Here is a 15,259-nt window from a genome sequence, read left to right on the forward strand (position 1 = left end):
TTCAGATGAGTGAAACATTCTTTAATGCTACTTATGGATGTATTTATTTGTTACACACACACACACACACACACACACACACACACACGGTGTTGGGGGGGTGTCTCTGGTTCCCACACCTACAGGCATACCTTTTATCAGTTTGCCATCATTGGAAATTTTAATGGCCAGTGCATCTTGTTTATCATTTCCTTGGGCAGCAGATTCTACATCTTCAGACATGTTGTCAGTGGGAAACTGGGCTTCTCCAGGTTCAGTGTTAGCAGTATCAGCAGGGACATCCTCCGATAAAGTTGCTACCTGCTTAAAGGTGGGAAAATACAAGACAACCTCACTTTCCAGCTAAAAATGAAAGCCTATGGAATACAATTAAAATGGATGGCATTTTAAAAAAGCCACAAAGTGGCACCTCTTGGACAGAACAGCACACAAAGCTCATAAAGAACTAGGCTTCAAGCATACAACTGAACATACCACACGAAATCTAGAATATGGCATCCCTTTACATTTCATTCAGGTTTCTATGTATTCTCAATTGAAAAGAACGCATCCCTGGGCTATTTTAAGTACTTCATAACTTTAAAGCACCTTTATAAGAGGTCATTTACATGTTCAGAAGCAGCGCAAAGTAGTCCTTCAAGGTCCTGTACTATAAAGCAGTACCATCATAGGAGTATGAAACTAGATGCTTCTTCCTGAGCAGTCCCTGGAAAAAGAGTAAGGTTGCAATCCTACATTTACTTATCTTGGAGTAAGCCTCACTGAAGTTAATGAAGCTTACTTCTGAGTTGACATGATAGGATTGCACAGCACACAGAATTCCTATTGTGGGGTAAGGCAAGAAAAATACCTCACAGATAAAGGACCCCCTGACCATTAGGTCTTAGTCATGACCGACTCTAGGGTTGCGGCGCTCATCTTGCTTTATTGGCCGAGGGAGCCGGCGTACAGCTTCTGGGTCATGTGGCATGACTAAGCCTAGTATGCTTCCTCTAAGACTAAGTCTGCACTGCATACTAGGTTCCATATTTGATCTTATAAATTTCAAAGCTGTCTCTGTACATCACAATGAGACTGCTTTACATGTCACAGCCCCAATTTCTTATGCCAGCAAAATGAGGCCAAACATGCAATGTATGAGAGTGTATGATGTTACTGAACTACAACTCCCATTAGTTCCAGCAAACAAGACCAATGGCTAAAGGAATTGTAGTTCAGCAACATCTGGAGGACCAAAGGTTTCCCCACACCCAATGAAGAGAATACTACAGTGGTGCCTCGCAAGACGAAAAGAATCCGTTCCGCGAGTCTTTTCGTCTTGCGGTTTTTTCGTCTTGCGAAGCAAGCCCATTAGCGGATTAGCGCTATTAGCAGTTTAAGGGCTATTAACGGCTATTAAAGGCTGAAGGGATTAGCGGATTAGCTGCTAAAAGGCTATTAGCAGCTTAGCGCTTCAGAAAAAGGGGTTGGGGAGAGAAAAAAAATCGCAAGAATCGCAAGACATTTTCGTCTTGCAAAGCAAGCCCATAGGGAAATTTGTCCTGCGAAGCACCTCTGAAAACGGAAAACCCTTTCGTCTTGCGGGTTTTCCGTCTTGCGAGGCATTCGTCTTGCGGGGCACCACTGTATATTGGCTACAAACAATGACCTGACATGTGCAAATCAGAGACATGGAATTTGATTCTCTCCTATCACAGTCAAAAATGATCTAACAACTGCAACACAGTGGCTTCAGTTCTTCGTAATACACCCATTACCAAACTGATACTAGCTGACCTGCCCATTTACTTGCTGTGAAACTTTCATTTTATGTACCAGTTATTAATGAGCTTGGAGATTTTTAAGAAAGCATAGCACCAGACCAAAAAGCTTGCGATGATTCAAGTATATTTGACATTGCTATTTCATGCCCATTATGGTAGTCAAGAGAGTCATTAAAAAGCACTGTACTAACAGCTTTGTAATAAGAATGTACAATGAAAGTCTAATATACAAAATGGCTAAGCGTAAGGTTTTTCTTTTCTTAAAAAAATGTTGAAATCTTTAAGGAACAATCTTAAAGTTTAGTTTCACTTATTGGCTGCAGCTAATGATACCAATAAAATCTAAGAGTATTTTTGGCATGGAGTTTTAAGCGTTAGCAACTCCCACTGTTAGAAAAAAAAAAGATGAACACATAATAAAACTTCAGTAGTAAGAATTTATCTTCAGAAGAGAAAGGGGCACTTGAGTTAATTGGTCTAATTTATTCATGGCAGAGCAGACTTATGCCAGAGATTGTTTAGTGTGTAAAAAAAACCTCCCAAACGTATGATTTGTGAAACACAGGCAATGGAAGCAATTTAAAACTGATTCTGAAAGGGAGTGGGGGGGGGGGAATGTGAATATTGCACAGACCACAGACCGCTATCGTTTACTCTAACTGACAGCAGCTTTCAAAGGTTTCAGGCCCAAAGCTGGGAAAGTGCTGTTATGCTCAGTTCCTGTTTATAAGCATTCCCACGGACAGCATCATAGGTCTCTGCTGCCCCTAGCAGCCTATTTCATCTGTTCACTGAGTAGATTCCTCTAATTTTAGCTGAATATGCAGAGTCCACCTCAAACTGTACTTCCTTTGCTGCATGCTTATAAGCCAGACCTTTTATAATGCCCTGAAAACCTGCCAGCGTCATACGCTGGTAAATCACTTGCTGGTTGGCCTCACACTGCAAAATTCTCTACATAACGGGCACATTAGTCATTGCACAAAAAATAATTTATGGTGCTCCCACCCTTTAAGGGGGTTGTATGTAAACTTCCTGGCTCGGTTATCCTGCCTGGAACCATTACAGAGGAACAGCCCAAGTTTATAAACTAATTTAAATAAATGCCTGCAGAATTTATTCATCTACAGATTAATATCCTCTAAATTCAGACCAAGCCTCTCACTGGCTTATTGCACGCTCATCATCCATTCCTGCACTGAAATCTCCCAGCACAATCATCAAGAGATGTTGGGAAGCATTGGTTAATCAATTTTAAATGAGATTCTAGGGCAGGGGTCAGCAACCTTTTTCAGCTGTGGGCTGACCCTCAGACCATGTGGTGGGCCGAACTATATTTTGGAAAAAAAATATGAACCAATTCCTATGCTCCACAAATAACCCACAGATGCATTTTAAATAAAAGCACACATACCACTCATGTAAAAACACCAGGCAGGCCTCCACAAAAAATCCAGAGATGCATTTTAAATAAAAGGACAAATTGTACTCATGTAAAAACATGCTGATTCCCGGACTGTATGGAGGCCAGATTGAGAAGGTGATTGGGCCGCATCTGGCCCCCGGGCCTTAGGTTGCCTACCCCTGTTCTAGGGAGCCCCATATTGTATACTGAAATTATGATCTTTATAGAGTCTCTAGGCAGGACATACATATTTATGCAAATTGATTCAGATTCCCTATGTCTTTTCAGGTGGATAAAGCAAGATGAACTGGATTCAGTTACCTGCATATCTACACTTAAACTACTAACTGCCCCTAGAATAAGGCCACCTCTACTTTTTCCTTTCTTGCAAGAACCAATAAAGTGCTAAATCCCAGTAGCTCAATTTCTGGAGCCTAAGACCCCTGTAAACCAATTAACTGAAATTGGGGGAAACTTAAAAAAGCCAAAACCCCAGATCCTTTGACTTGTAACCCCACCCTGAGATAATCCGTGACAACAATTTTAATGATATTCTTTGGGGGCCAAAGCATATCTTTTATGCCACCTGAGAAGGCTGGAATGTTTTCTTTGATTGTGCTAGAGAGTGAGGAGGAAAGGAAGTGGTACTGGAATGAAGCAGATGGATTCAAGACTGGCCCTGTGATTTGCTACTCCCACCTAATATTCGCTGGATGAGTTTATCCCCACAAAAATCAGGTAACTCACTAATGGAAAACAGCAAGGTGAACTCTGCAGGTTTGTAAATCACAGATGCTTGAGCTTTGAGAAATGCCGGAAGTCAATGGTGTAAGTGAAATCATTACCAACATACTTTACTAACAAAACTGGAACCCTCTTTCTTAGGAACAATGAATATGAGCCATCAATGGTATTTTAGAACCTTAAAATGTTTTGAAAGTTCTCAATGGAAAGCCCTGTTATAAGAGGCAATAGTGGTTTTACTGTCACTTCAACAAGACTGGTGGAGAAATAAAGCGACTAAGAACCATTTAATTACCACAATGCACTGCTCAGAGAAGGCTCTCAGAAACTAAAAGGTTCAAGAATTGATGTACGAATTGAAAACTGTACTTTAGAAAAAGTAATGTTCCTTTCTTTAAAAGGTTCTTTGACTGCCTCTAAGTAGCGATTAAAAAAAAAATCTACAAACAAGGTTTGAGGATTTTCAATTATGGAGAGGGGCTCATATTACAGGATTTCAGATTGTAGGCACTTAAACAATAATAATTTAAAGAAGTGGAGTGGAAAGCCAAAATTGAAGCCACACCAATGATAGTGGACCTCAGCAAATTCTCTATTCAATTTCAAGGAGAATGGGCTCATTAATGGCTATCAGTTTAGAGTTGCCATATTTCAAAAAGTAAAAACCACGACACTCCGGAAGACCCCCCAAATTGTTGAGCTTTTTTGCTTTGTTTGTTTTGAAAAAAAAAAACCAAATGTTTTCGAAATTCCAGTAATGTCTGGGAAAATCCGGACGTATGGCAGACCTATATTAATTTTGATAGCTATATGGAATTCTGTCTGTCTCTTAGTGCAGCTGCAGATCATTGAGCCTGAACTTCCACAGCTGCCACCCACCATGAACCACCATTGGCAGGATTGGCAACAGCAGCAGCAGGTATGTACTATGCCTATGCTAATGTTTTATGCTCTTGTTAATAATGCTGTCTTAAATGTGCATTTTATAGCTGACTTCCTTTAGTAACATTTTCTTTTGGAATGTTTAAGATAATTTTTTTGTTAACTTTGCTGTGTTAAATGTGCATTCTGTAGTTGACCTCCTCTGTAATCTTTTATTTTGAAACCTTTAAGATATTATTTCAGTTTCTGTTAATTACCGTATGTTGCTTTGAATGTGTTGTTGTTATTGCTTAGACGTTTAGTTGTGTCCAACTCTTTATTACCCCATGAACAAGAGCATGCCAGGCATTCCTGTCTTCCGCTGCCTCCCGCAGTTTGGTCAAAATCATGTTAGTAGCTTCGAGAACACTATCCAACCATCTCATCCTCTGTTGTCCCCTTCGCCTTGTGCCCTCCATCTTTCCCACATCAGGGTCTTTTCCAGAGAGTCTTCTCATGAGGTGGCCAAAGTATTGGAGCCTCAGCTTCAGGATCTGTGCTTCCAGTGAGCAACTACAGTGGTACCTCAGGTTAAGAACATAATTCGTTCTGGAGGTCCATTCTTAACCTGAAACCATTCTTATCCTGAGGTACTACTTTAGCTAACGGGGACTCCCGCCGCCGTGTTATTTCTGTTCTAATCCTGAAGCAAAGTTCTTAACCTGAGGTACTATTTCTGGGTTAGCAGAGTCTGTAACCCGAAGCGTCTGTAACCTGAGGTACCACTGTATTTGACTTTCTTCAGTAATGTTTTATTCTGGATATTTTCTTGTTTTAGAGATATTTTTCTTAAAAATGTAAAGTGGTACAGAAATGAAATGAATAATAATAATAAAATTCCATGTTTCGAGGGAGTGTGCTAGTTGCTGGGGAAAGTTACAGCAGGAAAAAAGCTTTTGTCTTGACATTCTGCCTGTGGCATTTTGAAGGACTGATTGGCTACCATATGAAACAGGATATTCAAGCAGAGGGTCAATCAAGTGAAGATGATCAGTCCCCTGATGGTATTATCCACCAGCGGTTCTCAATTTCTTAAATCAGGAAGCCTCTTTGCCTAGTGCATAGAGACATTTGTTGAATTGCTACAGGTAACAAACTATTTGCAAGTCTGGCCTAAACCCCCCCTGAGCCCTCTGGCACCTGGCCATTAGACCTTCCTGGTCATGTACTAGCACCCTTTAGTCAACAGAAAATAAAATTCAGGTGGAAACTAAATAAAGGGTTTTTAAAAAGATCAACATGATTAAGTGAAAAATATATTAACTATATTTCATCTGAAAACATGAAGAGTTGTTATACACAGCACTTAAGTAAGTAGTGAAACTGTGTAACCCACTACTAATTTATTAGGACACCCACTACTAATTTAAAAACTAACCTCATCCACATTATGGGAAAATGTGTAAAATGGTTTCCTAGCAACTTTAGTCTGCTTTATAAACATGAACTATTCAATCCAAATAAACTGAAAATACGAAGGTAACTCATGCACAGGTTTCATTTAATGGAACTCTTTGTGTCGATATGCCACTTCAAAATGCTGCCTAGAAAAAGTTTATGCTGGCAGAGAGAGGGCAGAGAGACAACTTGGGCAAATTTTTAGCCTTGAATACAATTTTATAGACTAAAACATCACATCTTTGCTGGAAGGGCATATGCAGTTTATTTCAACTGGTGGTTTGCATGGCATCTGTGAGAACATGGAGAGTTAATCATCAGTAGTACATAAGACACCAGGAGAAGCTAGCATAACTCTGCTCCAGCTGCCCCACAATTTGAGTTTACAAGTGGACACTTCACTCAGAGTGGACAATTGAATCCATCCTACATCTGCTACAGAACAGGTGGAACAATTCTCATATTCATCCTAGAGTACAGCAGTACCCTTTGAGCTTCTAAGGCACCAGCTATCTGTCCCTAATAAACAGGCACCCATCCAAACATTCTCCTATGGCCCAAAGTATGGGACATTTCTTTGTGTACAGTATTGTGCAAATCCCAGTGGAGATTTCAAATCAATAGAAGGGCTATTTGTATGGGTTTCTATCTTTATCTGCTGCTAACCCATGACTCCAGTTGCTGCTCTTTTAGCGCCAAACCTCTCAACAGCCATAGGCCAAAAAAGCCTGCCACAGAGATATCCATGTATATCCAATATCTACATATCTGACTTCTATCATAAGCCACTTTGGGGAAAAATTTTGGCTGAAAAGAGTAGCTATAAACAAAGTGAAAGAAAAACATGTCAAGGAATTAAACAGGCTTAACATCTCAATTGCAGCATGTTTCATTTTTGACCCGTACATTGCAATATTTAATTCTCTTTGATTTAAGATGACCAACACCTGATTTAAGATCACCAGCTTGGATTTATGCAATCACATACTAAAGTTTCAGAGTTATGATTTTCTTGTTGTGTCTGGCTTCTATTTATTTACAGAATTTATATCTCCTCCAACAGAGTGCTCAAGGTGGCTTTACTGTACAATAAAAGCAATACAAAAATACGATTAAAACTAAATCACAGCGGAACAAGAACACACCACCTGGAAGGCAAAAAAAACATCTAAAGATGAGGCAAGCCAAATGGTTCCTATAAAGAAAGGTGACTGTTCCACAGTCTGGGTGTTGTTACAGGGAAGGCACTTTCTTTTGCTTCACACTAGCTGTAGCTCAGCTGGTGATGGAACATGCAACAGGAGATGGTATTTAATGTCTAAACCACAGGGTCTAGGGCTTGCCGACCAGAAGGTCGGCGGTACAAATCCCCGCGACTGGGTGAGCTCCATTTGTTCGGTCCCTGCTCCTGCCAACCTAGCAGTTTGAAAGCACGTCAAAGTGCAAGTAGATAAATAGGTACCACTCTGGCGGGATGGTAAATGGCGTTTCCGTGCACTGTTCTGGTTCGCCAGAAACGGCTTTGTCATGCTGTCCGCATGACCCGGAAGCCGTCTGCGGACAAAACGCCAGCTCCCTCAGCCAATAAAGCGAGATAAGCGCCGCAACCCCAAAGTTGTCTGCAACTGTACTTATCAGGGGTCCCTTTACCTTTACCCCTAAATCTATTTAGGAGGTTTAAAAGGTAATGACGAGCATCTTATATACACATGCAAACAATCCAGCATTGAGTAAAGATGACACAGAAACAAAGTAATATGCTGCTTAAAATTTGCTTTGATCTTCAGCATTTTGTTTTTTAACAATTTTAAAACATGTTCATGGAGGAAGGGCTAGTAACAGCTGCAACCCATGATGACTAAGCTTTGCCTCAACAGCACCCATCTTATGGCAGCACCCATCTTAAAAGCCAGTTGCTGGGAATCACAAATGAAGAGTGTTTTGCTGCACTCAGGTGTGCATTTTGGGCTTCCCAGAGGCACCTGGTTGCTGGACTAGATGGGCCTGCAGGCTGTTCTTATGTTCTTAATGGCAGACCCGCATAAAATGAATTGAAGCAACTTAGCCTTTATTACTGGGTTCATAGTTGCATGTTGCTAGCTCCTGCAAGTTGTTTGGCAAGGAAAAGTGGGATATAATTTTTTTAAAAATAAATTTACTAGAGGTGGTTTCTCTCTTCCTGGCTGCTCTAGTCAGGTTCCTATGTACGTAGCATATAAAGCAAGATGTCCCACTGTTGCTTCCTACTCTTAGAAGCCTACCTTTGAGCTGTCACTGGCCTCTTTCTGAAGGAAAAACTGTTTCTTAAATTCATAGTAGGCATTATACTGGTGCCAAGGTTGCAGGAACTCAAACCTGTTAAGGAACAAAAATGCAATTTGTGGAAAAACACACCACAACATAGCAAACATCAACCATCATTTAATATTCCAGTACCCCAAGCACTGAAAAGCTATCTGATATTCTGAAATAGAATAATTTATGCCTAAATGCCCAGAAGGTATACATTCAGAAGCAAAACCTTCAAGATTCTTAGGCAATAATGCTTTATCATTAACTTCAAGTAGTCCCTTGAATTTTAATAAAACAAATTACAACACATTACACTCAACAGCTTTCTTTGCAAAACAGACTGTCAATAAGAGAGGGACAAGCTGCTCACTTACACCACATCATAAAATGAAGTAATTAAGAAAAAAGGCACTTGCACTCACCTTAGATCATTCTTGGCACGGACACTGGTCTCAAATTTAATCCCATTCCTAGCAACATATTCAGCTAACTTGTCAATCACGGGCTGGATGTCTGGAGGTGGGGGGATGATGGTAACCACAGAAGGAATTGTGCTGAAAAAATTAGCATTTTATTATTTACATAGGCAGAGAACATAACATGCAGCCAGAGGCGGCACTTACTTTTTAAAAATCACCACTGATTTTTAAGTTATGAAATATTTGATCCCCCAAAACGAGCTTATTAAAGAAGCCAGAGCTATCTCTTTTGCATTAGAAAAATCCAGGCAAACATTTAAAACTTTTTATAATCTGCCTAACATCACTTTATTTGAGCAGGTCATTTTGGGGCACCAAGATTTATGGCTTTACAAGGTTTTAAAAGTTTTTCAACTGCAGTGCCGGGCAGAACGGAGTGAGAGAAATCTGAAGGCCTCTTTAAAACCATTCCAATTTCACAACTTTCATCAGAAAACAGCTGTATACGTGAAAGTTTCCTGTGCAATCATAAAGGCCAGCAACTTACTTCAGTCCAAAATATTTTCATAGAATCATAGAATCATAGAATAGAATCATAGAATCATAGAGTTGGAAGAGACCACAAGGGTCATCGAGTCCAACCCCCTGCCAAGCAGGAAACACCATCAGAGCACTCCTGACATATGGTTGTCAAGCCTCTGCTTAAAGACCTCCAAAGAAGGAGACTCCACCACACTCCTTGGCAGCAAATTCCACTGTCGGACAGCTCTTACTGTCAGGAAGTTCTTCCTAATGTTTAGGTGGAATCTTCTTTCTTGTAGTTTGGATCCATTGCTCCGTGTCCGCTTCTCTGGAGCAGCAGAAAACAACCTTTCTCCCTCCTCTATGTGACATCCTTTTATATATTTGAACATGGCTATCATATCACCCCTTAACCTCCTCTTCTCCAGGCTAAACATGCCCAGCTCCCTTAGCCGATCCTCATAAGGCATTGTTTCCAGGCCTTTGACCATTTTGGTTGCCCTCCTCTGGACACGTTCTAGTTTGTCAGTGTCCTTCTTGAACTGTGGTGCCCAGAACTGGACACAGTACTCCAGGTGGATTTTCAAGCATGCTGGTTTGCACCATTTATACAATCCTGATCCCATTTTACTCAACTATCATTTTTAATATAGTCCACTGTTATAACATGGTAAGGCATTCAGAGAACCTTCACAATAAACAGGAAGAATAACAGAAGTGTTGGAACACCTTTTACAGATGTACTGGCATAACTGCTGGTAGATTGTAAGTTGATGAGAATCTAAACAAAAGCCCACTCCTACTTGCGTAATGTGCTCTTAATGTCACACAGCTTATTGTTTTGCTAAATTAACACATTGACCAAGCCGAGATCAATTTCAAACAAGAAAACATTAGTGCTTGGAACAGATTTCAGACAACGATTAACTAGCTGAGGATTTATAATGGGGCCACAGCTACAATGAACCGAACAAACAAAGCTACAAGCCACTGCGGTCAAGGGGGAAAAAATGTTTATGTGTACTGTAAAGATTAATTTGAGAATAGTAAACATAGAGAACACCCCTGAGTATGCCATGCATGAACCAAAGCAAGACAGCAAGGGTATGCCAACCATTTGGTGCTTTTTTCCTTAGAGACATAACAAAGCCCAAACATCTTAAGGCAGCAGGGAGACATCCTTACTTCCAGTGCACATCAATTAACAACTACAATTCCCAGGGTTCCCTGTGATGAGGGATTGTTAAGCCTCTCTGGGAACTGTAACCTTGGGAAGTAAATAGCTGTCTCCAAAACCACTGAGCCTTTGGGCTTGCCAATCAAAAGGTCGGTGGTTCGAATCCCCGCGATGGGGTGAGCTTCCATTGCTCTTTCTCAGCTCCTGCCAACCTAGCAGTTCGAAAGCACGCCAAAAAGTGCAAGTAGATTAATAGGTACCACTCCGGCAGGAAGGTAAACGGCGTTTCTGTGCGCTGCTCTGATGTCAGTGTTCTGTTGCGCCAGAAGCGGCTTAGTCATGCTGGCTACATGACCCAGAAAAACTGTCTGCGGAGTGGACAAATGCCTGCTACTTTGGCCTGTAAAGCGAGATGAGCGCCACAACCCCAGAGTTGTTCACAACTGGACTTAACTGTCAGGGGTCCCCTTACCTTGACCCCTTAACAAGCTACAGCTCCCGGAATTCCATAATGGTGTAAAGTGGCATCACAGTGCTGTAAATGTGTGGTGTCAATGTGGCCTTTGTTGAACATGACCTGGGATTACCAGAAACCATAGGAAATGCTTTTGCTCAAAGCCAAGCTCAAAGGGACAGGCAAAAAATAGGATACCTTGTTGAAGTAGTTGTGGCAGGCATTACACCACTGGTGTCATCAGTTGCCTCTGAAGATGGTGGTGGTGTAGTACCAGGAGGAGGTGGTGCTGTCATTGTGGCTACTCCTGTAGTGCTAGACACAGTCACTCCTGCTGGTAGTGCATTGTAATAAGTTGCCATGTCAATTCCTGGGGGTGGAGGGGCGAGGCAATATGATCCATCTGGCAGCATGTAGTAACTGTAATACATGGCTGCCATAGCTGCTGTAAAAAAAAGGTTTATGATTAATATTTCAAGCAGTTTGAAGAGGGAACAACAACAACAACAACAAAAATCAGAAAGGTCCCACAGCCCATCCCCTGCACTGTTGCTACCACAAGTGGAACATCGCTTATGTTAAAATTTCCAACTTCCTAATGCGTTATCCATTTTTCTTGTGCAGAAAATGAGAAATAGCATTTTGTCAACACATTCGGGTGAAATGAGGCAGACACATCCAAGGCCAAATGGAAACAGCACTGTAGTGAATGAGGAAGTGGAGAGACGTGCAAAGAATCTAAAGAAATTGCCATCTCCCCCCTTCACAACTTAATTCACTTTCGTGTGCCCTTTTAGGTATATTAAAGCCATGCTTGCCTGATTAAAATTAGGAAAATGCAGTAGCTCTCTTTCTGACTGTATAAAGTTATACAGCTAGGATTTGGACTTTTCAGCATCATTAAAATTCTGCACCAAGTAAAGGTACAATTTGCATACATTGCCCAACGTGAACAATTTTGCATATAATCCAGTATGTGTCTATTCTGGAGCCCTGTATTCAACCACTAGAACTCTCCCCAGCATCAATTTCATAAGGCCTTTCAAGCATGCCTGCACAGTGCTCAAAACCTGCTTTGTATATGCTTATCTCCTATATATTTGCTATGCATTTGGTTACCTCTTAAAGGATCAAAACAAATTTTTGCAAGTTGCTTCCTAAGGTAAAAAAGCAGGACCACACTGATCTGGGGTGAGATTCTTAGAATTCCTGAACCATGTTAGGTACAATGCCGCTAATACATATAAAGGAATCCAAAATTACTACACAGTTTTTATTACTACTTTCAATTAATCAACAATACAGAAATGTAGTCGCTACTATTGTCAAACCTAGCGATTACCCACGGGACAGTTATGATCCCAGCCCCCATCTGAAAAAAAGGAAAGGAAAAAGAACAAAAATATTTTGGGTAGCTACTCCCAGCCAGCAGGAGAATAAGTTGCTTGGAAACAAGTGTTAACAGCCAGCCCTTTCTGTTTAGACATGAATGTTTCTTAGGTGAGCATTTAGGATGATTATGAGAGGACCTAGAGAAGTACAGTGGTGCCTCCCAAGACGAAAAGAATCCATTCCGCGAGTCTCTTCGTCCTGCGTTTTTTTCCGTCTTGCGAAGCAAGCCCATTAGCGGATTAGCGCTATTAGCGGCTATTAAAGGCTTAAGGGATTAGCGGATTAGCTGCTAAAAGGCTATTAGCGGCTATTAAAGGTTTAAGGGATTAGCGGATTAGCTGCTAAAAGGCTATTAGCGGTTTAGATCAGCTGATAAGCGGCGTAGCGAACAGCTGTTAAGCGGCTTAGGGGCTTGGGAAAAAGGCTGGGAGGGGGGAAAAAACCCCAGGAATCGCAAGGCATTTTCGTCTTGCGAAGCAAGCCCATAGCAAATTTGTCCTGCGAAGCACCTCCAAAATGGAAAACCCTTTCTTCTAGCGGGTTTTCCGTCTTGCGAGGCATTTGTCTTGCGGGGCACCACTGTAATCAGATTGGGGAGAATAAGGAGTAGGTTAAGAAACAAAAAAGGTGACAGTGCAGGGATTTGAAACCCACTACTATAGTAACTTTAACATTGGTACTGCAAACTGGTTTTGACATGAGTTGGCCACCTTCATGTAAAACAAATTTTGGGAACCCTTTTCATGGATGTCAAAGTCAATTTTGCTAAAATGTCAAGAATGAAATTATAAAAGTGCACTATTCAGTCACTTTGGAACCAGCAAGAATTTCCAAATAATCCTCCCCTCCTTGTCCATCATGTCCAGACTTGTATGCATGCTCTGATTCCATGCAGGCACATAAAAAGTGCAGGATTCATTGTTCTAAAAACCTCAGACTACCCTCAGCTTTCCAGCCCTTGTGGTTGCCAATAAAATAAAATAAATAAAAATTAAGATGCATGGCATGTGCTTTCCAAACTCTCCAAAGCCAGAGGGATGGCTGATTAACTGTTCTTCTTTTGTGGGTGGAGCCCTGGTGCCCTGCCCTGCTTCCTGTCCCCCTTCTCATCTCTAGCAAAACCAGAATAACATATGCAAAATAGCAACTGCTCCAGGATAAGTAACCTAACCTAAGTAATGACTATGTAGGTGGGTAAAATACATTAGAATCATACATTAAACAGACTGACTTTTTGTTGTTTGACTTCGGTACCAGGCATGCCTACTGTACAGCTGTTTCTTCTGACATTAATATTGGTTTGATAAAAGCTAGGGTGGCTGAAGCCCTATGATTTGAATCACCAGGAATCATGTAAGGTATAGTACTTCTCACTAGAAACTTAATTTTCACCCCGTGTTGGCTTGTATCCTCAACTTGCAAAAGCAGCTGATACTGGTGTTAGTTGGTGTTTCCCTCTTTTCCCACAGGGCAGCTGATTGTGATTTTGTCAGTAAGACAGAAAGTTACCTGTCAAGTTGGTTTGAAAATGTGTTATTCAACTTAGCTTAAGCTAGATTGCTTAGAAGTCAGAGTGGGAAAATGTTTGATTTCTTCCTAAAAGCCTTGCAATTTTGATGCATCAGCTCTGGACGGTTCTGAAACATGTATTTTATTTTTAAGGCTTCCAGGTACCCTTTGTTTGCTTAAAATTCTCATGAAAAGCTCACAGATTGGAGAAAGCTTGCTTAACAAGCAATAAGCTATGTCATAAGCTGCCATGGGAGAAATCTGATGAAGGGCATATAGAAATACTTTAAATAAAAATAGGTAAGTGTGTCAGGTTTGTTGTTGGCATATATAGCCTTTCTGTGCTATGGCTGCTAGCTTTACTTCAAGGAAAAATGGTTCCCCTGGAATCCAGTAGTTAAAGCATGAAGCCTCATCCTTTCCAGGCAGAAGTTGTAGCATTATTACATTTTGGGGCAAATTGTTTTTGTCTGCATCTTTCCTTGACAAGCTTGTGAGCATAACAGCTGAAGGCTGACCTTTTTCTCATCTCTTAAAATGAAGTTTCTAGATGACTTGGTACTGGTAAATTCAATTCATTTTAAGATGCTGGGCATGGATCAGTCTCTTGTGACTCCACATTGCTTACTTTAAAGGAATGTGGTAGAGATGTGATTATCTTTGAGCAGGGAAATCCTTAAGCAGCAATTGGGCTGTTCAGATAAGACAATTTCGAGTGGGAAACTCATCATACTCGATATATGAAAGATAGATAATGTCAGAGTGCACACAGAAGTTTTAGGTTTCCTGCAGGATCATTTTTCAGTAACTTGAGTTATATTTGGGTAAAGGATATACTCCTAATACCCACCTCCCCCCCCCCCCCAAAAAAGAGAACAGCTTCAGCAAAAATTATCATTTGGTAGAGAAAGAGATGTTTGGGTTTTTTAAATGACCAATACGTGGGGGCAACAGTCACAAAGTGCTGGGGGCAACAGTCACAAAATGGCTGTGATGGGGAGCATGGCATAATACAAAATCAGAGAGACGGCAACCCATGATGAATTCTGGGCACCACAATTTGAGAAGGATTTTGGCAAGCTGGAACATGAACAGAAGAGGGTGACCAAGATGAAAAAGCGTCCACAAACCAAGCATCATGAGGTTGAGGGAACCTGGGTATGTTTAGTCTAGTAAAGAAGAGTGTGAGAGGAGATTATAGTATCATAGAGTTGGAAAAGACCACAAGGATCATCTAGTGCAGGGGTCTGCAACCTTTAAGAC

The 15,259-nt window shown here is 41.0% G+C and overlaps 1 protein-coding gene and 1 long non-coding RNA gene across 13 annotated transcripts in view; one reads left to right on the forward strand and one right to left on the reverse strand.

Annotated features, from left to right (window-relative positions):
• The window catches only part of SFSWAP (splicing factor SWAP), a 101,133-nt gene that overhangs the window by 55,343 nt on the left and 30,531 nt on the right, over positions 1-15,259 (reverse strand). For 6 of the 12 annotated variants that reach the window (XM_083418238.1, XM_083418228.1, XM_083418236.1 and 3 more), the window contains 4 exons: positions 11,294-11,540; positions 8,946-9,077; positions 8,493-8,586; positions 132-303 (listed from right to left, as the gene is read on the reverse strand). In XM_083418238.1, the coding sequence (XP_083274364.1) occupies positions 132-303; positions 8,493-8,586; positions 8,946-9,077; positions 11,294-11,540 (645 nt within the window). The remainder of the gene's footprint in view (positions 1-131; positions 304-8,492; positions 8,587-8,945; positions 9,078-11,293; positions 11,541-15,259) is intronic. The other 6 variants (XM_083418233.1, XM_083418230.1, XM_083418231.1 and 3 more) reach the window with 3 other exon arrangements.
• On the forward strand, positions 12,354-14,856 carry LOC310667270. The gene is made up of 2 exons (XR_014506249.1): positions 12,354-12,640; positions 13,077-14,856. It is a non-coding gene; the product is annotated as an uncharacterized lncRNA (long non-coding RNA).

Source organism: Podarcis tiliguerta (assembly GCF_965153285.1).
Source record: "Podarcis tiliguerta genome assembly, chromosome: 16".
NCBI lineage: Eukaryota > Metazoa > Chordata > Lepidosauria > Squamata > Lacertidae > Podarcis > Podarcis tiliguerta.